Source organism: Oncorhynchus gorbuscha, linkage group LG06 (genome assembly GCF_021184085.1).
Source record: "Oncorhynchus gorbuscha isolate QuinsamMale2020 ecotype Even-year linkage group LG06, OgorEven_v1.0, whole genome shotgun sequence".
In the NCBI taxonomy this organism is placed as follows: Eukaryota; Metazoa; Chordata; class Actinopteri; order Salmoniformes; family Salmonidae; genus Oncorhynchus; species Oncorhynchus gorbuscha.
In genome coordinates this window covers 7,364,415-7,391,763 of record NC_060178.1, presented here as the reverse complement: position 1 = coordinate 7,391,763, position 27,349 = coordinate 7,364,415, and the positions used below count along the sequence as shown (strand labels likewise).

Sequence of the window (27,349 nt, the reverse complement as noted above, 5' to 3'; positions counted from 1 at the left end):
ATGTTCAGATACGCTGTGGCATTCAATCGTTGCTTATCTGGTATCAAGGGACCTAACGTGCTCCAGGAAAACATTCCCCTCACCAGGACACCACCACCACGAGCCTATACCGTTGACATCAGGCAGGACGGGTCCATGGACTCATGCTGCTTATGCCAAATACTGACTCTGCCATCATCATGACGTAACAGGAACTGGGATTTGTTGGACCAGGCAATGTTTTTTCCACTCCTAAATTGTCCGGTGCTGGTGATGGCGTGCCCACTAGAGACGCTTCTTCTTGTTTTTAGCTCATAGGAGTGGAACCTGCTGTGGTTGTCTGCTGTAATAACCATCCGTGACAAAGATCGACAAGATCCGAGATGCTGTTCTGCACACCACTGTTGTACTGCGCTGTTATTTGTCTGTTTGTGGCTCGCCTGTTAGCTTGCCATTCTCCTTCGACCTCTCGTCAACGAGCTGTTTTCGCCCACAGGACTGGTACTGATTGGATGTTGTTTTTTTGTTGGTCGTCCCATTCTCGGTAAACCGACACTGTCGGGCGTGAAAAGCCCAGGAGGGCAGCAGTTTCTGAGATATTTTAACCGGTGCACCTGGCACCGACGATCAGACCACGCTCAAAGTCACTTAGGCCACTAGTTTTGCCCATTCTACCGTTTAATACAACAGTAACTGAATGTCTTGATGCCTGTTTGCCTGCTTTATATACAGTAGCAAGCCACAGCCACGTGGCTCACTGTCTGTAAGATCGATCCATTTTACAGGGGCTAGAGCAATGTTGAAATGTTGAAAAAAACATACAAAGAAAAATGTAAAACCCATGCTTGTCACGCCTTGGTCATTGTATTTTGTGTTTTCATTATATATTTGGTCAGGCCAGGGTGTGACATGGGTTTATGTTATTGTATTTTCGTATTGGGGTTTGTAGTATTTGGGATCGTGGCTGATTAGGGGTGTTGTATATGCTTGGCTGCCTGAGGCGGTTCTCAATCAGAGTCAGGTGATTCTCGTTGTCTCTGATTGGGATCAGGCACTGTGTTATGCTATGGAGCGCACAGTGTTTCCAGTGCGGGTGCATAGCCCAGTCAGGCAAATACCAGCCCTTCGTATTGGCCGGGCTAGAGTGGGCATCGAGCCAGGTAGGGTTGGGCAGGCTCGGTGCTTAAGAGCTCCAGTGCGCCTGCACGGTCCGGTCCATCCAGAGCCAACTCTCCTTGTTTATCGTGAGGAGCCAAGGAGGAGACCTGAACCAGAGCCGGTGTTAGAGGTGAGCGAAGCAGAGACTGTGAAGGAGTTAATGGGGAAGGTGGAGTGGAGAGTAATGAGGGAGTTGCTAGCTTGGTGCTTTAGGTACAAGATTCGTCCGACGGAGCGTGTCGGGGATTTGATGGCACCTGGGTCAGCGCTCCATACTCGTCCTGAGGTGCGTGTTAGTCGGCTGGTGGAAAATGTGCCAGCCTCACGCACTAGGCCTCCTGTGTACCTACCTAGCCTTGCACGTCCTGTGCCAGTCCTGCTCTCAGGCTCTCCAGTACACCTTCACGGTTCAGTCCATCCTGTGCCACCTTCACATACCAGTCCTCCGGTAGCAGCTCCCCGCACCAGGCTTCCTGTGCGTGTCCTCGATCCTGTAGCACCAGTTCCAGCACCACGCACCAGGCCTTCTGTGCGCCTCGCCTGTTCAGCACAGCCAGAGCCTTCCTTCCCTCCTGCGCTGTCGGAGTCTCCCTCCTGTTCAGCACTATCAGAGCCTTCCTCCTCTACAGCGCTGCCGGAGCCTCCTGCCTTTTCGATGCAGCCTGAGCTGTCAGTCTGCATAGCCAATTTGTAAGTCGCTCTGGATAAGAGCGTCTGCTAAATGACTTAAATGTAATGTAAATGTAATAGGTTTCACGTTCCGTTTGTTGTTTTTGTATATGTATAAGTTATTTAATGTATCACGATCTTTGTTCATTAAAGACATGAGTAACCACCACGCTGCATTTCGGTCCGACTCTCTTTTGACAAACGAAGAACGCCGTTACACTGCTTGCTTGGTGGTGGGCTACCACCACTCTGGTCCACTCTATCATCTATAGTCTCTTCAGGGAGGTAGTCTCTTCAGGGCCGTACGCATTCCCCTCTGTAGTGCCTTGCGGTCGGGGGCCGAACATTTTCCATACCAGGCAGTGATGCAACCAGTCAGGATGCTCTCGATGGTGCAGCTGTAGAACCTTTTGAGGATCTGGGGACCCATGCCAAATCTTTTCAGTCTCCTGAGGGGGAATAGGCTTTGTCGTTCCCTATAATTTTTTTAATGTATACTCCTGTTTTCAATACTTGCAAGGATAACGACACTGAGCTTTTTTTTGAGAATTTTTTTCTGAGATTGGAGACATGACGACCCTCCCACTCTGTCTGCCCTATTTTTTTCTTTCACATTGTGAGAGGGATCTTAGACATAATCTTTCCAAAGGCTGGATTCCCTTCGGTTTGTGCTTATGGACTGACTGCCTTTTCCAATTCAAACCCCCATGTTTTCAATGGGCTTCAAGTCCGAAGACTGAGATGGCCATTGCGAAATGTTCTTCATAGATTTTTGATGTGTGCTTGGGGGCTTTTGTCTTTGCTGGAAGATCCACTTGCGGCCAAAGGTTTCAGCCTACTGGAAGAGGCAAGCAGGTTTTTTGGGGGGCTAAAATGTCCTTGGTGCTTGGTAGAGTTCATGATGACGTTGACCAGTGGAAGCAACAACAATAACAACAACAACAAGACCCATTAAATCAAATATCCACCACCATATTTTGACAGTTGGTATGAGGTTCTTTTTCTGTCTGTGTATCCTTCTTTCGACACCAAACCCACAACTGGTGTGCGTGTGTTGTTGCTAAAAGAAACATGTGTTGTGGAGCTGGTTTCTAACACATGTGGTCTCTTTCTCTACAGGTCAGCATCCTATTTGACAACGAGGGGACGGTTATGTTTGCTATGTTCATGGCAGTATGGAGTGAGTCTATACCTATGGTATTACCTTAAATATATGTCTACTATGTTCATGGTAGTATGGAGTGAGTCTATACCTATGGTATTACCTTAATTATATGTCTACTATGTTCATGGTAGTATGGGGTGAGTCCTATATACTCCAGTAGTTCCCAAAAGACATGTTATATTTTCAGTGCTGAGAAAACCCCAGATGTAGGATCTCAATTTGACCTGTATTGTTGCAACTAAATAATCTAGCAGCAAAAAAAGATTTTAAACGGTAAGTCGATAATGTTGCTTGATCTGTGGTTCGGGTCAAAATGAAGTTACATGAAAAGTGGAATACTGTTAATATAACCATGTGTTAGTGTGGGTTTTCATTGAATTTATGTAAATTACGAAGCTCCTCTGCATTTCTCATCTGAAAATTCCCAGCAACAAATTAAGATCCTACACCTGTACTAATAGGAATCATTGGTTACCAGTTTGTTTCTGCTCTCTTGCTAAACTCTTGGAATTGTCTTGACGTTCGGTGTGACAATGAGTGACAAGGTGTTGGCCAGATAGCAGACACAGATCTGGGACCAGGCTAGGATCATTCTATCAATGTCTTTAATATATCTCTCATGGTGTTGTTTTTTATGCTATAATGGGGTAGTCTTGCACACGGTAGTACCTTACAGATATGTTATTATGGGGTAGTCTTGCACACGGTAGTACCTTACAGATATGTTATTATGGGGTAGTCTTGCATACGGTAGTACCTTACAGATATGTTATTATGGGGTAGTCTTGCACACGGTAGTACCTTACAGATATGTTATTATGGGGTAGTCTTGCACACGGTAGTACCTTACAGATATGTTATTATGGGGTAGTAAGTCGCTCTGGATAAGAGCGTCTGCTAAATGACTTAAATGTAAATGTAAATGTAGTCTTGCACACGGTAGTACCTTACAGATATGTTATTATGGGGTAGTCTTGCACACGGTAGTACCTTAAAGATATGTTATTATTTGGTAGTCTTGCATACGGTAGTACCTTAAAGATATGTTATTATGGGGTAGTCTTGCACACGGTAGTACCTTAAAGATATGTTATTATGGGGTAGTCTTGCACACGGTAGTACCTTACAGATATGTTATTATGGGGTAGTCTTGCACACGGTAGTACCTTAAAGATATGTTATTATGGGGTAGTCTTGCACACGGTAGTACCTTACAGATATGTTATTATGGGGTAGTAAGTCGGTCTGGATAAGAGCGTCTGCTAAATGACTTAAATGTAAATGTAAATGTAGTCTTGCACACGGTAGTACCTTACAGATATGTTATTATGGGGTAGTCTTGCATACGGTAGTACCTTACAGATATGTTATTATGGGGTAGTCTTGCACACGGTAGTACCTTACAGATATGTTATTATGGGGTAGTCTTGCACACGGTAGTACCTTACAGATATGTTATTATGGGGTAGTCTTGCAGTCTTGCTTGCACACGATATGTAGTACTTACAGATATGTTATTATGGGTAGTACCTTACAGATATGTTATTATGGGGTTCTTGCACACGGTAGTACCTTAAAGATATGTTATTATGGGGTAGTCTTGCACACGGTAGTACCTTACAGATATGTTATTATGGGGTTCTGCTAAATGACTTATTATGGGGTAGTCTTGCACACGGTAGTACCTTACAGATATGTTATTATGGGGTAGTCTTGCACACGGTAGTACCTTACAGATATGTTATTATGGGGTAGTCTTGCACACGGTAGTACCTTACAGATATGTTATTATGGGGTAGTCTTGCACACGGTAGTACCTTACAGATATGTTATTATGGGGTAGTCTTGCACACGGTAGTACCTTACAGATATGTTATTATGGGGTAGTCTTGCACACGGTAGTACCTTACAGATATGTTATTATGGGGTAGTCTTGCACACGGTAGTACCTTACAGATATGTTATTATGGGGTAGTCTTGCACACGGTAGTATGTTATTATGGGGTAGTCTTGCACAGATATATGTTATTATGGGGTAGTCTTGCACACGGTAGTACTTTACAGATATGTTATTATGGGGTAGTCTTGCACACGGTAGTACTGGTTTTAGCGCTGAGATACAATACTGCTGTCGTTGTTTCTCCAGCCACCTTGTTCCTGGAGTTCTGGAAACGACACAGAGCCTCCTATACATGTAAATGGAAGGTGTTCGACTGGTGTGAGGAGGAGGTATGGTCCCACGAAACACATTCTCTTTTTGGTCAACTTTTGTTTTCTGATCTTAAAAAAAAAAAAAAAAAGACCAGACAAAAAAACAACAAATAAAAAGATCAGATAAAATAAAATAAAAATAATTGAAAGTAAAAATAGGTATAGCTATCTGTATATGTACATGTCCTGACCGAACCCCTTGGAATAGGGCCCTGTGAAACTGGTGGGGGTGTTATAATAACCCTATGTTCCCCTATCTGTAGGAGGAGCTGATCCTGGACATAGTGAACAATGCAGAATGTGCGCCTAAGGAACACAAGCACTCCTACCTACGCAGCACCCTGGTCCTCATCCTGGTCACTCTTATAGTGAGTGCATATTTTATTTGATTTTTTTACAAACGGCTTGTTTGAAACCACTTTGAAAGGCACATCTGGCCCACAAATTATGCTCTAAAGATGAATCTGGCTTCATCTCAAGACAGCTCCTTATAGGGACAGTTCTGAGCAGTATTGGGACAGTTCTGAGCAGTATTAGGACAGTTCTGAGCAGTATCAAGACAGCTCCTTATAGGGACAGTTCTGAGCAGTATTGGGACAGTTCTGAGCAGTATTGGGACAGTTCAGAACAGTATCAAGACAGCTCCTTATTGGGACAGTTCAGAACAGTATCAAGACAGCTCCTTATTGGACAGTTCAGAACAGTATTGGGACAGTTCAGAGCAGAATCAAGACAGCTTCTTATAGGGACAGTTCAGAACAGTATCAAGACAGCTTCTTATAGGGACAGTTCAGAACAGTATCAAGACAGCTTCTTATAGGGACAGTTCTGAGCAGTATTGGGACAGTTCAGAGCAGTATCAAGACAGCTTCTTAAAGGGACAGTTCTGAGCAGTATCAAGACAGCTTCTTATAGGGACAGTTCTGAGCAGTATTGGGACAGTTCAGAACAGAATCAAGACAGCTTCTTAAAGGGACAGTTCTGAGCAGTATCAAGACAGCTCCGTACAGGGACAGTTCTGAGCAGTATCAAGACAGCTTCTTATAGGGACAGTTATGAGCAGTATCAAGACAGCTCCTTATTGGGACAGTTCTTAGCAGTATCAAGACAGCTCCTTATTGGGACAGTTCTGAGCAGTATCAAGACAGCTCCTTATTGGGACAGTTCTGAGCAGTATTGGGACAGTTCTGAGCAGTATCAAGACAGCTCCGTACAGGGAGAGTTCTGAGCAGTATTTCCTAAAGAGAATGTCTTCATAGCTGCTGCTGATCATCGGCCTGGCCCATGCCCTGGTGGTGTTCCGGGTGGTTGCCACGGTGATGTTGGCTGAAGGATCATGGGAGTTCCTGAGTGACCACTCCAACACGGCCGCTGTGATACTAGGAGCAGTGCTACACTACTTCACCATCACCATCATGACACGGGTACACACTGTGTGTGTGTGTGTGTGTGTGTGTGTGTGTGTGTGTGTGTGTGTGTGTGTGTGTGTGTGTGTGTGTGTGTGTGTGTGTGTGTGTGTGTGTGTGTGTGTGTGTGTGTGTGTGTGTGTGTGTGTGTGTGTGTGTGTGTGTGTGTGTGTGTGTGTGTGTGTGTGTGTGTGTGTGTGTACAGATTGATCAGTTGAGTGTGGCCCCATGGCTATTTCCCTGTCTGTAATCCTGCTAGTAATGTTACCCTTTTTAAACATGACCCTTCATCCGACTGTATTCTTCTTCTTCTTCTTGTAGGTCAACAGGATTGTGTCGCTGAAACTCTGCGATATAGGTTGGTGACATTTTATATGATTCAAAGTACTTTTCAGTTCGTGGAGAGTTTTTGTGATTATTTGCGTGCAAAAAAAAAAAGGCTTGATTTGCTGCGGTATTCGGCTATTTTGATGCGTTGAGGGAAAAGGTTTGTTGACGTGTTGATTGAACCATATTATCGCTCTAATAAATGTTATACCTAATCCTGGCATCCAGCATCGGGACTAATACATGTTATACCTAATCCTGGCATCCAGCATCGGGACTAATACATGTTATACCTAATCCTGGCATCCAGCATCGGGACTAATACATGTTATACCTAATCCTGGCATCCAGCATCAGGACTAATACATGTTATACCTAATCCTGGCATCCAGCATCGGGACTAATACATGTTATACCTAATCCTGGCATCCAGCATCGGGACTAATACATGTTATACCTAATCCTGGCATCCAGCATCAGGACTAATACATGTTATACCTAATCCTGGCATCCAGCATCGGGACTAATACATGTTATACCTAATCCTGGCATCCAGCATCGGGACTAATACATGTTATACCTAATCCTGGCATCCAGCATCAGGACTAATACATGTTATACCTAATCCTGGCATCCAGCATCAGGACTAATACATGTTGTACCTAATCCTGGCATCCAGCATCAGGACTAATACATGTTATACCTAATCCTGGCATCCAGCATCAGGACTAATACATGTTATACCTAATCCTGGCATCCAGCATCAGGACTAATACATGTTATACCTAATCCTGGCATCCAGCATCAGGACTAATACATGTTATACCTAATCCTGGCATCCAGCATCGGGACTAATACATGTTATACCTAATCCTGCCATTATGATTGAATCATATTATGCGGAAATAGTTCCGTGATTTGTCAAATTTGCAAACCTCGCATAATATGCGGGGAATTGTTGGTTTTGCAAAACATTTTGCGATCGCAGAATCCCAAGAATCCTGGAGGGGGACTGCCTTTCGATAGGTACTTTGTAGACTGTCATCTTGTTGTGTTGTTGAGATTTAGAAGTGTTCACATTTGGTTTGTTTTTCAGAGGAGAATCAGTCGTTTGCTGCCTCTGAGAGAAGCTTCACCGTCAAGATGTTTACCTTCCAGTTCTTCACCCTCTTCTCCTCTCTCTTCTACGTTGCCTTCTTCCTGGGCAGGTGAGACCTCCACAGTCTAATCATCTGGTATGATGAAGAGTGTTTGTGAACGTAGAGAAGAGAAATAAACAGCCTGACAGGGTTGAGTTCCATTACATTGTTTGTGGAGCATCCTAAAGATCAACGGTGTGCTGGAGTTTCTTCCTTTTTGTTGATCAGATTTGGGGCGGCAGGGTAGCCTAGTGGTTAGAGCGTTGGACTAGTAACCAACCGGAAGGTTTCAAGTTCAAACCCCCTGTAACTTCGTTCGTCTGTTGAATGAAGAGAGTCAGACCGAAATGCAGCGTGTAGGTTACTCATGACTTTTAATGGTTTGAAATAACTGATATAAGAAAACAACAAACGGAGAACTAAATACAGCCTATCTGGTGACTAACACAAAGACAGGTACAAACACCCACAAAATACAACGCGAACTCAGGCTGCCTAAATACGGTTCCCAATCAGAGACAACGATAAGCAGCTGACTCCAATTGAGAATCGCCTCAGGCAGCCAAGCCTAACTAGACACACCCCTAATCATACACAATCCCAATTACTACAAACCCCAATACGAAAACACAACATATAAACCCATGTCACACCCTGGCTACCCAAACATATACCAAAAACACAAAATATAATGACCAGGGCGTGACACCCCCGAGCTGACAAGGTACAAATCTGTCGTTCTGCCCCTGAACAGGCAAGTTAGTGGTTACAAGTAGTGACATGTTGGACGACGTTAAGAGTAGTGACATGTTGGACGATGTTAAGAGTAGTGACATGTTGGACAATGTTAAGAGTAGTGACATGTTGGTTAAGAGTAGTGACATGTTGGTTAAAGTAGTGACATGTTGGACGATGTTAAGAGTTTCTTGGACTTTTTAAGTTGACATGTTGGGGCGATGTTAAGAGTAGTGACATGTTGGTTAAGAGTAGTGACATGTTGGTTAAGAGTAGTGACATGTTGGTTAAGAGTAGTGACATGTTGGACGATGTTAAGAGTAGTGACATGTTGGACGATGTTAAGAGTAGTGACATGTTGGACCATGTTAAGAGTAGTGACATGTTGGACGGTTAAGAGTAGTGACATGTTGGAATGTTAAGATAGTGACATGTTGGACGATGTTAAATAGTGACATGTTGGATGTTAAGAAAACATGTTGGACATGTTAAGAGTAGTGACATGTTGGACTATGTTAAGAGTAGTGACATGTTGACTACAAACAGTAGTGACATGTTGGTCGAAACACCCAAAGTAGTGACATGTTGGACGATGTTAGGCTGTGACATGTTGGACGATGTTCCCAATAGAGACATGTTGGTTAAGAGTAGTGACATGTTGGACGAATTAAGAGTAGTGACATGTTGGTTAAGAGTAGTGACATGTTGGACGATGTTAAGAGTAGTGACATGTTGGACCCCAATTAAGAGTAGTGACATGTTGGACGATGTTAAGAGTAGTGACATGTTGGACGATGTTAAGAGTAGTGACATGTTGGACGATGTTAAGAGTAGTGACATGTTGGACCCAAACATAGTGACATGTTGGTCAAAAACAAAAGTAGTGACATGTTGGACGATGTTAAGAGTAGTGACATGTTGGACGATGTTAAGAGTAGAACATGTTGGTTAAGAGTAGTGACATGTTGGACAAGTTAAGTAGTGACATGTTGGTTACAAGTAGTGACATGTTGGACGATGTTAAGAGTAGTGACATGTTGGACGATGTTAAGAGTAGTGACATGTTGGTGTTAAGAGTAGTGACATGTTGGTTAAGAGTAGTGACATGTTGGACGATGTTAAGAGTAGTGACATGTTGGACGATGTTAAGAGTAGTGACATGTTGGACGATGTTAAGAGTAGTGACATGTTGGACGATGTTAAGAGTAGTGACATGTTGGTTAAGAGTAGTGACATGTTGGTTAAGAGTAGTGACATGTTGGACGAAGTTAAGAGTAGTGACATGTTGGACGATGTTAAGAGTAGAGACATGTTGGTTAAGAGTAGTGACATGTTGGACGAAGTTAAGAGTAGTGACATGTTGGTTAAGAGTAGTGACATGTTGGACGATGTTAAGAGTAGTGACATGTTGGACGATGTTAAGAGTAGTGACATGTTGGACGATGTTAAGAGTAGTGACATGTTGGACGATGTTAAGAGTAGTGACATGTTGGACGAAGTTAAGAGTAGTGACATGTTGGTCGAAGTTAAGAGTAGTGACATGTTGGACGATGTTAAGAGTAGTGACATGTTGGACGATGTTAAGAGTAGAGACATGTTGGTTAAGAGTAGTGACATGTTGGACGAAGTTAAGAGTAGTGACATGTTGGTTAAGAGTAGTGACATGTTGGACGATGTTAAGAGTAGTGACATGTTGGACGATGTTAAGAGTAGTGACATGTTGGACGATGTTAAGAGTAGTGACATGTTGGACGATGTTAAGAGTAGTGACATGTTGGACGATGTTAAGAGTAGTGACATGTTGGTTAAGAGTAGTGACATGTTGGACGATGTTAAGAGTAGTGACATGTTGGACGATGTTAAGAGTAGTGACATGTTGGACGATGTTAAGAGTAGTGACATGTTGGACGATGTTAAGAGTAGTGACATGTTGGACGATGTTAAGAGTAGTGACATGTTGGTTAAGAGTAGTGACATGTTGGACGATGTTAAGAATAGTGACATGTTGGACGATGTTAAGAGTAGTGACATGTTGGACGAAGTTAAGAGTAGTGACATGTTGGACGAAGTTAAGAGTAGTGACATGTTGGACGAAGTTAAGAGTAGTGACATGTTGGACGAAGTTAAGAGTAGTGACATGTTGGACGAAGTTAAGAGTAGTGACCTGTTGGACGATGTTAAGAGTAGTGACATGTTGGTTGCTCTTCTCAGGATAAATGGACACCCCGGTGGCTACGTGCGGATAGCAGGGAAGTGGAGGCTGGAGGAGGTGAGGGATCCTGAAACATTTCTAACAATTTGATCATCCTTCACAAATACGGTTGAAATGGGAGTAGAAATGTACCTGATGCTAAATGCTGTATGTTGTTCCTGTCTCGTCCCCATGCAGTGCCACCCCAGTGGCTGCCTCACAGACCTTTTCATCCAGATGGCCATCATTATGGTTCTGAAACAAACCATCAGCAACGTCTTTGAGTTCGGGGGCCCGTAAGTCTACATCAACACATCTCTTAGTTCAGAGGCCCGTAAGTCTACATCAACACAAGTACATCTCTTAGTTCTGAGGCCCGTAAGTCTACATCAACACAAGTACATCTCTTAGTTCTGAGGCCCGTAAGTCTACATCAACACAAGTACATCTCTTAGTTCTGAGGCCCGTAAGTCTACATCAACACAAGTACATCTCTTAGTTCTGAGGCCCGTAAGTCTACATCAACACAAGTACATTGCTGCAGTGTATGTTGATGAGGGAAAGTTGATTTACATATCTTATTGTTATGAACAGATGTGGGTTAGACATGAATGAAACAGGACATACATAAAGTTAGTGCTAAGACCAAGGATCTGTGTGTGGTCAGGGGTTGGCATAGCTCCCACTAAACCAGACCAGGACCCTATACTGAATGGTCTGTCCAATTGGAGTGCCCAGGTCCATCATTCAGAGCTGTTTCCTGTCTCTGTGTACAGCTGGTTCAACAGGTGGCTAAAGGGGCGGAGGACTAAGAAGCTACAGAGGAAGTGTCCCCACTGTTACAAGAAGGCAGACCAACAGACCAATCGGTGGGAAGAGCTGTGTGAGATCTGCAAGCTCAGTGATTGGCTAAGAAACTACCGTCTCAACGACGTGAACTCTTTCAGCCTCTTCAATGAGTTCCTGGAGATGGGTATGTCACAGATGACCAGGGCAAGGGGTCAGGGTTCAGCCTATTGAGAGGTTATGTTCTAATATCCACACTAGCATAACGTATATAATGATATACCATTTAGCAGACTCTTTTATCAAAATAGTCTTACAGTCTTACATTATTCGTATGGGTGGTGCCGGGAATCGAACCCACCAACTTGGCGTTGCCATGCTCTCTACCAAATGACCTTAACAGGACCGCTCAGAATGCATGAGTCGGTGAGTGGAAGTTCCACCCATATCGTTCAACACAACACACTCAAGTAGCACCATCAATACCACTGACACAGAAAAGCCAAGGTATTTCACAGGAAACTGTGCTCCTCCTTGGTCTCAGGAAGTCAATAGTGATGCTTTCTGCTACACATGCCCAATACATTGCTTCGTTGTAAGTGGTGTGTTTAGTGTGAATATTGGACCAGAGGCCATATGCTTTGTGGGTACACGTCATTGAAGTCCTAGTTATTTTGAGACTAAATGTTATTGTTTTGTTCCCTCCCCAGTCCTCCAGTTCAGTTTCACCACCATCTTTGTGGCTGCCTTCCCCTTGGCTCCCCTGCTGGCCTTAATCAACAACATCATAGAGATACGGCTCGACGCCATCAAGATGGTCAGTTTGGAGCGCAGGATGGTACCCAAGAAGACCAACGACATCGGTGAGAAACAGAACGTTTATGAACGAGGTCTTCGCAGTGTAGAGTACATCAGACAATCTGGTTAAATATAAACGAGGTCTTCACAGTATAACATCTGGTTAAATATAAACCAGGTCTTCACAGTATAACATCTGATAATCTGGTTAAATATAAACCAGGTCTTCACAGTGTAGAGTACATCTAATAATCTGGTTAAATACAAAACGAGGTCTTCACAGTGTATATCTGATAATCTGGTTAAATATAAACCAGGTCTTCACAGTGTAACATCTAATAATCTGGTTAAATACAAAACGAGGTCTTCACAGTGTATATCTGATAATCTGGTTAAATATAAACCAGGTCTTCACAGTATAACATCTGATAATCTGGTTAAATATAAACCAGGTCTTCACAGTATAACATCTGATAATCTGGTTAAATATAAACCAGGTCTTCACAGTATAACATCTGATAATCTGGTTAAATACAAAACAGTCTTCACAGTATAACATCTGATAATCTGGTTAAATATAAACGAGGTCTTCACAGTGTAGAGTACATCTAATAATCTGGTTAAATACAAAACGAGGTCTTCACAGTGTATATCTGATAATCTGGTTAAATATAAACTGAACATCTGACATTCTGGTTTAAAAAAATGTTTTCATGAGCATTTGATCCATTTCCTTGTTAGCTTGGAAATTGAATATTTTTCTGTCATCTTGAACTATACGTTATAGCTATATAATACCATGACATGTATAAGTATACTATATAATACCATGACATGTATAGGTATACTATATAATACCATGACATGTATGGGTATACTATATAATACCATGACATGTATAGGTATACTATATAATACCATGACATGTATAGGTATACTATATAATACCATGACATGTATAAGGTATACTATATAATACCTATACTATATAATACCATGACATGTATAGGTATACTATATAATACCATGACATGTATGGGTATACTATATAATACCATGACATGTATAGGTATACTATATAATACCATGACATGTATAGGTATACTATATAATACCATGACATGTATAGGTATACTATATAATACCATGACATGTATAAGTATACTATATAATACCATGACATGTATAGGTATACTATATAATACCATGACATGTATAGGTATACTATATAATACCATGACATGTATGGGTATACTATATAATACCATGACATGTATAGGTATACTATATAATACCATGACATGTATGGGTATACTATATAATACCATGACATGTATAGGTATACTATATAATACCATGACATGTATAGGTATACTATATAATACCATGACATGTATAAGTATACTATATAATACCATGACATGTATAGGTATACTATATAATACCATGACATGTACTATATAATACCATGACATGTATAGGTATACTATATAATACCATGACATGTATAGGTATACTATATAATACCATGACATGTATGGGTATACTATATAATACCATGACATGTATAGGTATACTATATAATACCATGACATGTATACAGTATACATGTATGGGTATACTATATAATACCATGACATGTATAGGTATACTATATAATACCATGACATGTATAGGTATACTATATAATACCATGACATGTATAGGTATACTATATCATTTCACTTTGCAAACGAGGTCTTCATGTGTTGTATGTGTTGTCTTCTGCTTCTTACCATGACGTATGGACAGATGTGTTGGAGGCTATCGGGGTGTTGGCAGTCATCGCCAACGGCCTGGTTATTGGGATATCTTCAGATTTCATCCCCCGCCTTGTATACCGCTACAATTATGGACCGTGTGCCAATGGAACGGTCACGGATACGGAGTACGTCTGTCCATTCTGACTCACTGCAGCGGCAGGGTTAGGGCTCAATTCCATTTCAATTCAGGAAGTCGTCTGAAATTCCAATTTTCAATTTTTAAATGGAATTGATCCTAATCCTGGTGTGTAGATAATTTCCATTATTATTACCACATACATTGGTAACTGTTCTGAGTGGAGCAGGGTTCTAAAGACACTGCATCTCAGTGCTAGATGTGTTCGCTACAGACACCCTGGTTCAAATCCAGGCTGAATCACAACCGGACGCGATTGGGAGTCCCATAGTGCGGCGCACGTTTGGCCCGATATAGGCCGTCATTGTAAATGAGAATTTGTTCTTTACTGACTTGCCTGGTTAAATTGTAAATAAATGCATGAATGTATAACACTACATGTTCTACCTACTAACATGACTGTATAACACTACATGTTCTACCTACTAACATGACTGTATAACACTACATGTTCTACCTACTAACATGACTGTATAACACTACATGTTCTACCTACTAACATGACTGTAGCCTTTCTGTAAACAATTCTCTAGCGCTGTAGAACACGTCGAGCGTGCTGAACATGGAAAAAAATCAGGATATCGTCAAGAACACTACATGTTCTACCTACTAACATGAATGTATAACACTACATGTTCTACCTACTAACATGACTGTATAACACTACATGTATAACTACCTACTAACATGACTGTATAACACTACATGTATAACTACCTACTAACATGACTGTATAACACTACATGTATAACTACCTACTAACATGACTGTATAACACTACATGTATAACTACCTACTAACATGAATGTATAACACTACATGTTCTACCTACTAACATGAATGTATAACACTACATGTTCTACCTACTAACATGAATGTATAACACTACATGTTCTACCTACTAACATGAATGTATAACACTACATGTTCTACCTACTAACATGACTGTATAACACTACATGTTCTACCTACTAACATGAATGTATAACACTACATGTTCTACCTACTAACATGACTGTATAACACTACATGTATACTAACATGACTGTATACTAACATGACTGTATAACTACCTACTAACATGACTGTATACAACTACCTACTAACATGAATGTATAACACTACATGTTCTACCTACTAACATGAATGTATAACACTACATGTTCTACCTACTAACATGAATGTATAACACTACATGTATAACTACCTACTAACATGACTGTATAACACTACATGTATAACTACCTACTAACATGAATGTATAACACTACATGTATAACTACCTACTAACATGACTGTATAACACTACATGTATAACTACCTACTAACATGACTGTATAACACTACATGTATAACTACCTACTAACATGAATGTATAACACTACATGTATAACTACCTACTAACATGACTGTATAACACTACATGTATAACTACCTACTAACATGAATGTATAACACTACATGTATAACTACCTACTAACATGACTGTATAACACTACATGTTCTACCTACTAACATGACTGTATAACACTACATGTATAACTACCTACTAACATGACTGTATAACACTACATGTTCTACCTACTAACATGTTCTACCTACTAACGACTGTACTTCAAATCTACATGTATAACTACCTACTAACATGACTGTATAACACTACATGTATAACTACCTACTAACATGACTGTATAACACTACATGTATAACTACCTACTAACATGACTGTATAACACTACATGTATAACTACCTACTAACATGAATGTATAACACTACATGTATAACTACCTACTAACATGACTGTATAACACTACATGTATAACTACCTACTAACATGAATGTATAACACTACATGTATAACTACCTACTAACATGACTGTATAACACTACATGTATAACTACCTACTAACATGACTGTATAACACTACATGTATAACTACCTACTAACATGAATGTATAACACTACATGTTCTACCTACTAACATGACTGTATAACACTACATGTATAACTACCTACTAACATGAATGTATAACACTACATGTTCTACCTACTAACATGACTGTATAACACTACATGTTCTACCTACTAACATGACTGTATAACACTACATGTATAACTACCTACTAACATGACTGTATAACACTACATGTTCTACCTACTAACATGACTGTATAACACTACATGTATAACTACCTACTAACATGACTGTATAACACTACATGTATAACTACCTACTAACATGAATGTATAACACTACATGTTCTACCTACTAACATGAATGTATAACACTACATGTTCTACCTACTAACATGAATGTATAACACTACATGTATAACTACCTACTAACATGACTGTATAACACTACATGTATAACTACCTACTAACATGAATGTATAACACTACATGTATAACTACCTACTAACATGACTGTATAACACTACATGTATAACTACCTACTAACATGACTGTATAACACTACATGTATAACTACCTACTAACATGAATGTATAACACTACATGTATAACTACCTACTAACATGACTGTATAACACTACATGTATAACTACCTACTAACATGACTGTATAACACTACATGTATAACTACCTACTAACATGAATGTATAACACTACATGTATAACTACCTACTAACATGACTGTATAACACTACATGTTCTACCTACTAACATGACTGTATAACACTACATGTATAACTACCTACTAACATGACTGTATAACACTACATGTTCTACCTACTAACATGACTGTATAACACTACATGTATAACTACCTACTAACATGACTGTATAACACTACATGTATAACTACCTACTAACATGACTGTATAACACTACATGTATAACTACCTACTAACATGAATGTATAACACTACATGTATAACTACCTACTAACATGACTGTATAACACTACATGTTCTACCTACTAACATGACTGTATAACACTACATGTATAACTACCTACTAACATGAATGTATAACACTACATGTATAACTACCTACTAACATGACTGTATAACACTACATGTATAACTACCTACTAACATGACTGTATAACACTACATGTATAACTACCTACTAACATGAATGTATAACACTACATGTTCTACCTACTAACATGAATGTATAACACTACATGTTCTACCTACTAACATGAATGTATAACACTACATGTTCTACCTACTAACATGACTGTATAACACTACATGTTCTACCTACTAACATGAATGTATAACACTACATGTTCTACCTACTAACATGACTGTATAACACTGACATGTTCTACCTACTAACATGAATGTATAACACTACATGTTCTACCTACTAACATGACTGTATAACACTACATGTTCTACCTACTAACATGACTGTATAACACTACATGTTCTACCTACTAACATGACTGTATAACACTGACATGTATAACTACTACTAACATGAATGTATAACACTACATGTTCTACCTACTAACATGAATGTATAACACTACATGTTCTACCTACTAACATGAATGTATAACACATGACATGTTCTACCTACTAACATGACTGTATAACACTACATGTTCTACCTACTAACATGAATGTATAACACTACATGTATAACTACCTACTAACATGACTGTATAACACTACATGTTCTACCTACTAACATGACTGTATAACACTACATGTTCTACCTACTAACATGAATGTATAACACTACATGTATAACTACCTACTAACATGACTGTATAACACTACATGTTCTACCTACTAACATGAATGTATAACACTACATGTATAACTACCTACAACATGAATGTATAACACTACATGTTCTACCTACTAACATGACTGTATAACACTACATGTTCTACCTACTAACATGACTGTATAACACTACATGTATAACTACCTACTAACATGACTGTATAACACTACATGTTCTACCTACTAACATGACTGTATAACACTACATGTTCTACCTACTAACATGAATGTATAACACTACATGTTCTACCTACTAACATGACTGTATAACACTACATGTTCTACCTACTAACATGACTGTATAACACTACATGTTCTACCTACTAACATGACTGTATAACACTACATGTTCTACCTACTAACATGACTGTATAACACTACATGTTCTACCTACTAACATGACTGTATAACACTACATGTTCTACCTACTAACATGACTGTATAACACTACATGTTCTACCTACTAACATGACTGTATAACACTACATGTTCTACCTACTAACATGACTGTATAACACTACATGTTCTACCTACTAACATGACTGTATAACACTACATGTTCTACCTACTAACATGAATGTATAACACTACATGTTCTACCTACTAACATGACTGTATAACACTACATGTTCTACCTACTAACATGAATGTATAACACTACATGTTCTACCTACTAACATGACTGTATAACACTACATGTTCTACCTACTAACATGAATGTATAACACTACATGTTCTACCTACTAACATGACTGTATAACACTACATGTTCTACCTACTAACATGAATGTATAACACTACATGTTCTACCTACTAACATGAATGTATAACACTACATGTTCTACCTACTAACATGACTGTATAACACTACATGTTCTACCTACTAACATGAATGTATAACACTACATGTTCTACCTACTAACATGAATGTATAACACTACATGTTCTACCTACTAACATGACTGTATAACACTACATGTTCTACCTACTAACATGAATGTATAACACTACATGTTCTACCTACTAACATGACTGTATAACACTACATGTTCTACCTACTAACATGAATGTATAACACTACATGTATAACTACCTACTAACATGACTGTATAACACTACATGTTCTACCTACTAACATGACTGTATAACACTACATGTTCTACCTACTAACATGACTGTATAACACTACATGTTCTACCTACTAACATGAATGTATAACACTACATGTATAACTACCTACTAACATGAATGTATAACACTACATGTATAACTACCTACTAACATGAATGTATAACACTACATGTTCTACCTACTAACATGACTGTATAACACTACATGTTCTACCTACTAACATGAATGTATAACACTACATGTATAACTACCTACTAACATGACTGTATAACACTACATGTTCTACCTACTAACATGACTGTATAACACTACATGTTCTACCTACTAACATGAATGTATAACACTACATGTTCTACCTACTAACATGACTGTATAACACTACATGTTCTACCTACTAACATGACTGTATAACACTACATGTTCTACCTACTAACATGACTGTATAACACTACATGTTCTACCTACTAACATGACTGTATAACACTACATGTTCTACCTACTAACATGACTGTATAACACTACATGTTCTACCTACTAACATGACTGTATAACACTACATGTTCTACCTACTAACATGACTGTATAACACTACATGTTCTACCTACTAACATGACTGTATAACACTACATGTTCTACCTACTAACATGACTGTATAACACTACATGTTCTACCTACTAACATGAATGTATAACACTACATGTATAACTACCTACTAACATGACTGTATAACACTACATGTTCTACCTACTAACATGAATGTATAACACTACATGTTCTACCTACTAACATGAATGTATAACACTACATGTATAACTACCTACTAACATGACTGTATAACACTACATGTATAACTACCTACTAACATGAATGTATAACACTACATGTTCTACCTACTAACATGACTGTATAACACTACATGTTCTACCTACTAACATGACTGTATAACACTACATGTTCTACCTACTAACATGACTGTATAACACTACATGTTCTACCTACTAACATGACTGTATAACACTACATGTTCTACCTACTAACATGAATGTATAACACTACATGTATAACTACCTACTAACATGACTGTATAACACTACATGTATAACTACCTACTAACATGACTGTATAACACTACATGTATAACTACCTACTAACATGAATGTATAACACTACATGTTCTACCTACTAACATGACTGTATAACACTACATGTATAACTACCTACTAACATGACTGTATAACACTACATGTATAACTACCTACTAACATGAATGTATAACACTACATGTATAACTACCTACTAACATGACTGTATAACACTACATGTATAACTACCTACTAACATGAATGTATAACACTACATGTTCTACCTACTAACATGACTGTATAACACTACATGTATAACTACCTACTAACATGAATGTATAACACTACATGTATAACTACCTACTAACATGACTGTATAACACTACATGTATAACTACCTACTAACATGACTGTATAACACTACATGTATAACTACCTACTAACATGAATGTATAACACTACATGTATAACTACCTACTAACATGAATGTATAACACTACATGTATAACTACCTACTAACATGAATGTATAACACTACATGTTCTACCTACTAACATGAATGTATAACACTACATGTATAACTACCTACTAACATGAATGTATAACACTACATGTATAACTACCTACTAACATGAATGTATAACACTACATGTATAACTACCTACTAACATGAATGTATAACACTACATGTATAACTACCTACTAACATGAATGTATAACACTACATGTATAACTACCTACTAACATGAATGTATAACACTACATGTATAACTACCTACTAACATGAATGTATAACACTACATGTATAACTACCTACTAACATGAATGTATAACACTACATGTATAACTACCTACTAACATGAATGTATAACACTACATGTATAACTACCTACTAACATGAATGTATAACACTACATGTATAACTACCTACTAACATGAATGTATAACACTACATGTATAACTACCTACTAACATGACTGTATAACACTACATGTTCTACCTACTAACATGAATGTATAACACTACATGTATAACTACCTACTAACATGAATGTATAACACTACATGTTCTACCTACTAACATGAATGTATAACACTACATGTATAACTACCTACTAACATGAATGTATAACACTACATGTATAACTACCTACTAACATGAATGTATAACACTACATGTATAACTACCTACTAACATGACTGTATAACACTACATGTATAACTACCTACTAACATGACTGTATAACACTACATGTATAACTACCTACTAACATGACTGTATAACACTACATGTTCTACCTACTAACATGACTGTATAACACTACATGTTCTACCTACTAACATGAATGTATAACACTACATGTTCTACCTACTAACATGACTGTATAACACTACATGTTCTACCTACTAACATGACTGTATAACACTACATGTTCTACCTACTAACATGACTGTATAACACTACATGTTCTACCTACTAACATGACTGTATAACACTACATGTTCTACCTACTAACATGACTGTATAACACTACATGTTCTACCTACTAACATGACTGTATAACACTACATGTTCTACCTACTAACATGACTGTATAACACTACATGTTCTACCTACTAACATGACTGTATAACACTACATGTTCTACCTACTAACATGACTGTATAACACTACATGTTCTACCTACTAACATGAATGTATAACACTACATGTATAACTACATGTATAACACCTACTAACATGACTGTATAACACTACATGTTCTACCTACTAACATGAATGTATAACACTACATGTATAACTACCTACTAACATGACTGTATAACACTACATGTTCTACCTACTAACATGACTGTATAACACTACATGTTCTACCTACTAACATGAATGTATAACACTACATGTATAACTACCTACTAACATGACTGTATAACACTACATGTATAACTACCTACTAACATGAATGTATAACACTACATGTTCTACCTACTAACATGACTGTATAACACTACATGTTCTACCTACTAACATGACTGTATAACACTACATGTTCTACCTACTAACATGACTGTATAACACTACATGTTCTACCTACTAACATGACTGTATAACACTACATGTTCTACCTACTAACATGACTGTATAACACTACATGTTCTACCTACTAACATGACTGTATAACACTACATGTTCTACCTACTAACATGAATGTATAAACACTACATGTATAACTACCTACTAACATGACTGTATAACACTACATGTATAACTACCTACTAACATGAATGTATAACACTACATGTTCTACCTACTAACATGACTGTATAACACTACATGTATAACTACCTACTAACATGACTGTATAACACTACATGTATAACTACCTACTAACATGAATGTATAACACTACATGTATAACTACCTACTAACATGAATGTATAACACTACATGTTCTACCTACTAACATGACTGTATAACACTACATGTATAACTACCTACTAACATGACTGTATAACACTACATGTATAACTACCTACTAACATGAATGTATAACACTACATGTTCTACCTACTAACATGACTGTATAACACTACATGTATAACTACCTACTAACATGAATGTATAACACTACATGTTCTACCTACTAACATGACTGTATAACACTACATGTATAACTACCTACTAACATGAATGTATAACACTACATGTATAACTACCTACTAACATGACTGTATAACACTACATGTATAACTACCTACTAACATGACTGTATAACACTACATGTATAACTACCTACTAACATGAATGTATAACACTACATGTATAACTACCTACTAACATGAATGTATAACACTACATGTATAACTACCTACTAACATGAATGTATAACACTACATGTTCTACCTACTAACATGAATGTATAACACTACATGTTCTACCTACTAACATGACTGTATAACACTACATGTTCTACCTACTAACATGAATGTATAACACTACATGTATAACTACCTACTAACATGAATGTATAACACTACATGTATAACTACCTACTAACATGAATGTATAACACTACATGTTCTACCTACTAACATGAATGTATAACACTACATGTATAACTACCTACTAACATGACTGTATAACACTACATGTTCTACCTACTAACATGAATGTATAACACTACATGTTCTACCTACTAACATGAATGTATAACACTACATGTATAACTACCTACTAACATGAATGTATAACACTACATGTTCTACCTACTAACATGAATGTATAACACTACATGTATAACTACCTACTAACATGAATGTATAACACTACATGTATAACTACCTACTAACATGAATGTATAACACTACATGTTCTACCTACTAACATGACTGTATAACACTACATGTATAACTACCTACTAACATGAATGTATAACACTACATGTATAACTACCTACTAACATGAATGTATAACACTACATGTATAACTACCTACTAACATGAATGTATAACACTACATGTATAACTACCTACTAACATGAATGTATAACACTACATGTATAACTACCTACTAACATGAATGTATAACACTACATGTATAACTACCTACTAACATGACTGTATAACACTACATGTATAACTACCTACTAACATGACTGTATAACACTACATGTATAACTACCTACTAACATGACTGTATAACACTACATGTTCTACCTACTAACATGAATGTATAACACTACATGTATAACTACCTACTAACATGAATGTATAACACTACATGTTCTACCTACTAACATGAATGTATAACACTACATGTATAACTACCTACTAACATGAATGTATAACACTACATGTTCTACCTACTGAGCCATCGGTGGTTCCTGTTATGAATGGGGACGGGTTTACGTGTCACTGGCTATGTACGTAATAATAATAATAATAATATATGCCATTTAGCAGACGCTTTTATCCAAAGCGACTTACAGTCATGTGTGCATACATTCTACGTATGGGTGGTCGCGGGGATCGAACCCACTACCCTGGCGTTACAAGCGCCATGCTCTACCAACTGAGCTACAGAAGGACCGATTGGACCGATACGTCCCAATTGGCACCCTATTCTATATATGTAGTGCACTACTTTTGACCAGGGCCTGTAGGACCCCATTTGGGACACAAGCATTCATTCAAACACTGAAAATGGATAGTCTTATCTCAGTCTCTTCGTTCTAACACTCAATCATGGACACTCTTACTGACAGTTGTGGCTGCTTCTCGTGATGCATTGTTGTCTCTACCTTCTTGCCCTTTGTGCTGTTGTCTTGTGCCCAATAATGTTTGTACCATGTTTTGCACTGCTACCAGGTTGTGTTGCTGCCATGCTGTGTTGTCATGTGTTGCTGCCTTGCTATGTTGTTGTCTTAGCTCTCTCTTTATGTAGTGTTGTAGTGTCTCGCTTGTGATGTGTGTTTTGTCCTATATATTTTATTTTATTTTTTATTTTTAATCCCAGGCCCTCGTACCCGCAGGAGGCCTTTTGCCTTTTGGTAGGCCGTAATTTTAAATAAGAATGTGTTCTTAACTGACTTGCCTAGTTAAATAAAGGTGTATAAAAAGACATGGTAAAATGTTGCCAGTTGTGTGTAGCCCTTCAGGCTACATGTTAGCTAACAGTGACAGCATTTCTTCCTGTATATTCTTTTGGTCCTATAGTTGCATGGCCGGCTACATCAACAACAGCCTGTCCACAGTGTACATGAACGACCAGAGAATCTATAATGAGTTCTCACCGGACCAGATGGTGACGCCTAGCGGACAGAATGTCTCCTACTGCAGGTTCATACCCCTTTCCGGCCCTTAATCAGCACCGAAATGATGTCCGTGTTGTCCGTTTTTAAAACAGGGATAGTCCAGAGGATTTATCAGTATTATTTCTAGAATTGATTGAAATAAGGAAAGAAACGAAATATGCATAAGTTTTGCCTTTTATAGGAAATGAATGATAATTTAAAAAATAAAATGTTTTTTTTTTTAAATTTGCTTATATTTAGTACTTGTCCTTGGTTAATTCCATTGATCCCTCCAAGGATTCTTCGCTTAGTCATTGATTTGGTATTTGAATGTCTGCGTTTTCTCTCTCTCTCTCTCTGTCGCCAGTTATAAAGATTATAGAAGTAATGAAGACTACAGCTTGACTCCTCAGTTCTGGCTCATTTTAGCCGTGCGCTTTGCTTTTGTCATCCTCTTTGAGGTAAGATAGAAATATTTCTAACTCGTTTGTTTAAAAAAAAAAAAATTTCTTGTCTCGACTCACAGTAAAAATTGAGCAAAGTAACTTTGCCATTTATTTGCTAGTTGAAACGTAGACATTTGTAAAAAAATATATATATATATTATTTCCAATTGCGTATTATTAATTGAATATTCATGTTTTCTTCCATCCCTGACCTCGATATCTCTGTTTACAGCACGTGGTGGTCATATGTAAATTCATCACAGCCTGGTTTGTTCCCAGCGTTCCCTTGGATGTCAAGAATCAAAGGCTCTTTGATAAACTCAACAGGTTGAAGGAAGAGCTCAGGTAAGGTTTCAAAAGAGAGGGGGAATATTACTGGAAACGTTCAAAGTTTACCAGTAAACTACCATAATTATGGTATCTTTCGAGGATTTTATGTGATCTATCACAAGACATTCTTTTGAGTACTTCACATTAACACAGGTGTCTGTAATAGTCTCTGGGCCCCTCTGTGTGGCCCTATCACATGTAAAATATATACAAATAATTAAGATAAGATGATTCTACCTGTGATATAATGATGATATATATATCATTTTAATACACAATGTATACCTTATGAGGCCTTATAAATGTGCTTATAATGCATTCTGAAGAGGATATAGAGGAAGTCTATATAACATTTTGTCAAATTCAGCATTTGTTATTGCTAAATGTCTATTTCCCTCCTATGTTATTCAACATGAATGAATGTGCTTGTGGTTGTTACAGCTCATCGGAGGTATGACAACATCGCCACAGTGTTTGGAGAATTCTAATGTTGACATAGTGATGTCTGAAAAAACACATTGGACACAGTATCCGCTCAGATGTGACTGATTATCGGCACTGTTGGAGGACATGTTCGTGTGTGGAGAGAGAGAGGAAGAGGGAGGGGAGGGGGAGAGAGAGGAAGAGGGAGGGGGAGGGGAGAGAGAGAGGAAGAGGGGGGGGAGAGGGAGGGGGAGAGAGAGGAAGAGGGAGGGGGAGGGGGGGGGGAGAGAGAGAGGGAGGGGGGGGGAGAGGGAGCGCTTATCGCCTGGGTTTTATTGGTTTTCTATTTGTTTTTGTTTTTTTGTTTTTTGTGTCAGATGACGTCAGAGTGCTGGCCATGTGACTTCTGACCCTAGATATAGTTATTGTTTCTGATAAGAGAGAAAAATATATATAAAATATTGTCTAAATGGTAACAGACAACACTTCTAGATGCTATATATATTTATTTTATATTTCATGAAGTTGCACTATTTTTTTGTTTGCTGTTGTTAAATCATCTTGTTTACCGTTCAGTACAGGCAGTACAGGCAGTACAGGCAGTACAGGCAGTACAGGCAGTACAGGCAGTACAGGCATGCTGTGGCATGGTATGCAACGTAGTGGTATGTTATGTTATAGTGAGATACTTATGTTTATCAGCTGTGGACAGGAAATGTAATATATTTTTTTAAGCACTGAGATGTGCTTCATGTTATGAGACATAACACATTCACTTTAACTTAACGAAAGAGACACCGTTGATATTAATATACGACCAAATGACCTACAGGGTAGCCTAGTGGTTAGAGCGTTAAGCCACTAACTGAAAGGT

At 38.3% G+C, this 27,349-nt stretch overlaps 1 protein-coding gene across 1 annotated transcript in view; it reads left to right on the top strand.

Annotated features, from left to right (window-relative positions):
• LOC124037472 (anoctamin-9) overlaps nt 1-26,637 on the top strand; it is a 190,882-nt gene extending 164,245 nt beyond the window's left edge. The window contains exons 10-24 of the mRNA XM_046352210.1: nt 2,926-2,986; nt 5,118-5,200; nt 5,446-5,550; nt 6,442-6,606; nt 6,910-6,946; nt 8,012-8,123; nt 11,001-11,058; nt 11,179-11,276; nt 11,757-11,953; nt 12,477-12,630; nt 14,345-14,491; nt 25,200-25,322; nt 25,644-25,737; nt 25,955-26,067; nt 26,494-26,637. Coding sequence (XP_046208166.1) covers nt 2,926-2,986; nt 5,118-5,200; nt 5,446-5,550; nt 6,442-6,606; nt 6,910-6,946; nt 8,012-8,123; nt 11,001-11,058; nt 11,179-11,276; nt 11,757-11,953; nt 12,477-12,630; nt 14,345-14,491; nt 25,200-25,322; nt 25,644-25,737; nt 25,955-26,067; nt 26,494-26,509 — 1,563 coding nt within the window. The 3' untranslated portion in view covers nt 26,510-26,637. The remainder of the gene's footprint in view (nt 1-2,925; nt 2,987-5,117; nt 5,201-5,445; nt 5,551-6,441; nt 6,607-6,909; nt 6,947-8,011; nt 8,124-11,000; nt 11,059-11,178; nt 11,277-11,756; nt 11,954-12,476; nt 12,631-14,344; nt 14,492-25,199; nt 25,323-25,643; nt 25,738-25,954; nt 26,068-26,493) is intronic.
• Nucleotides 26,638-27,349: the final 712 nt, after the last annotated feature.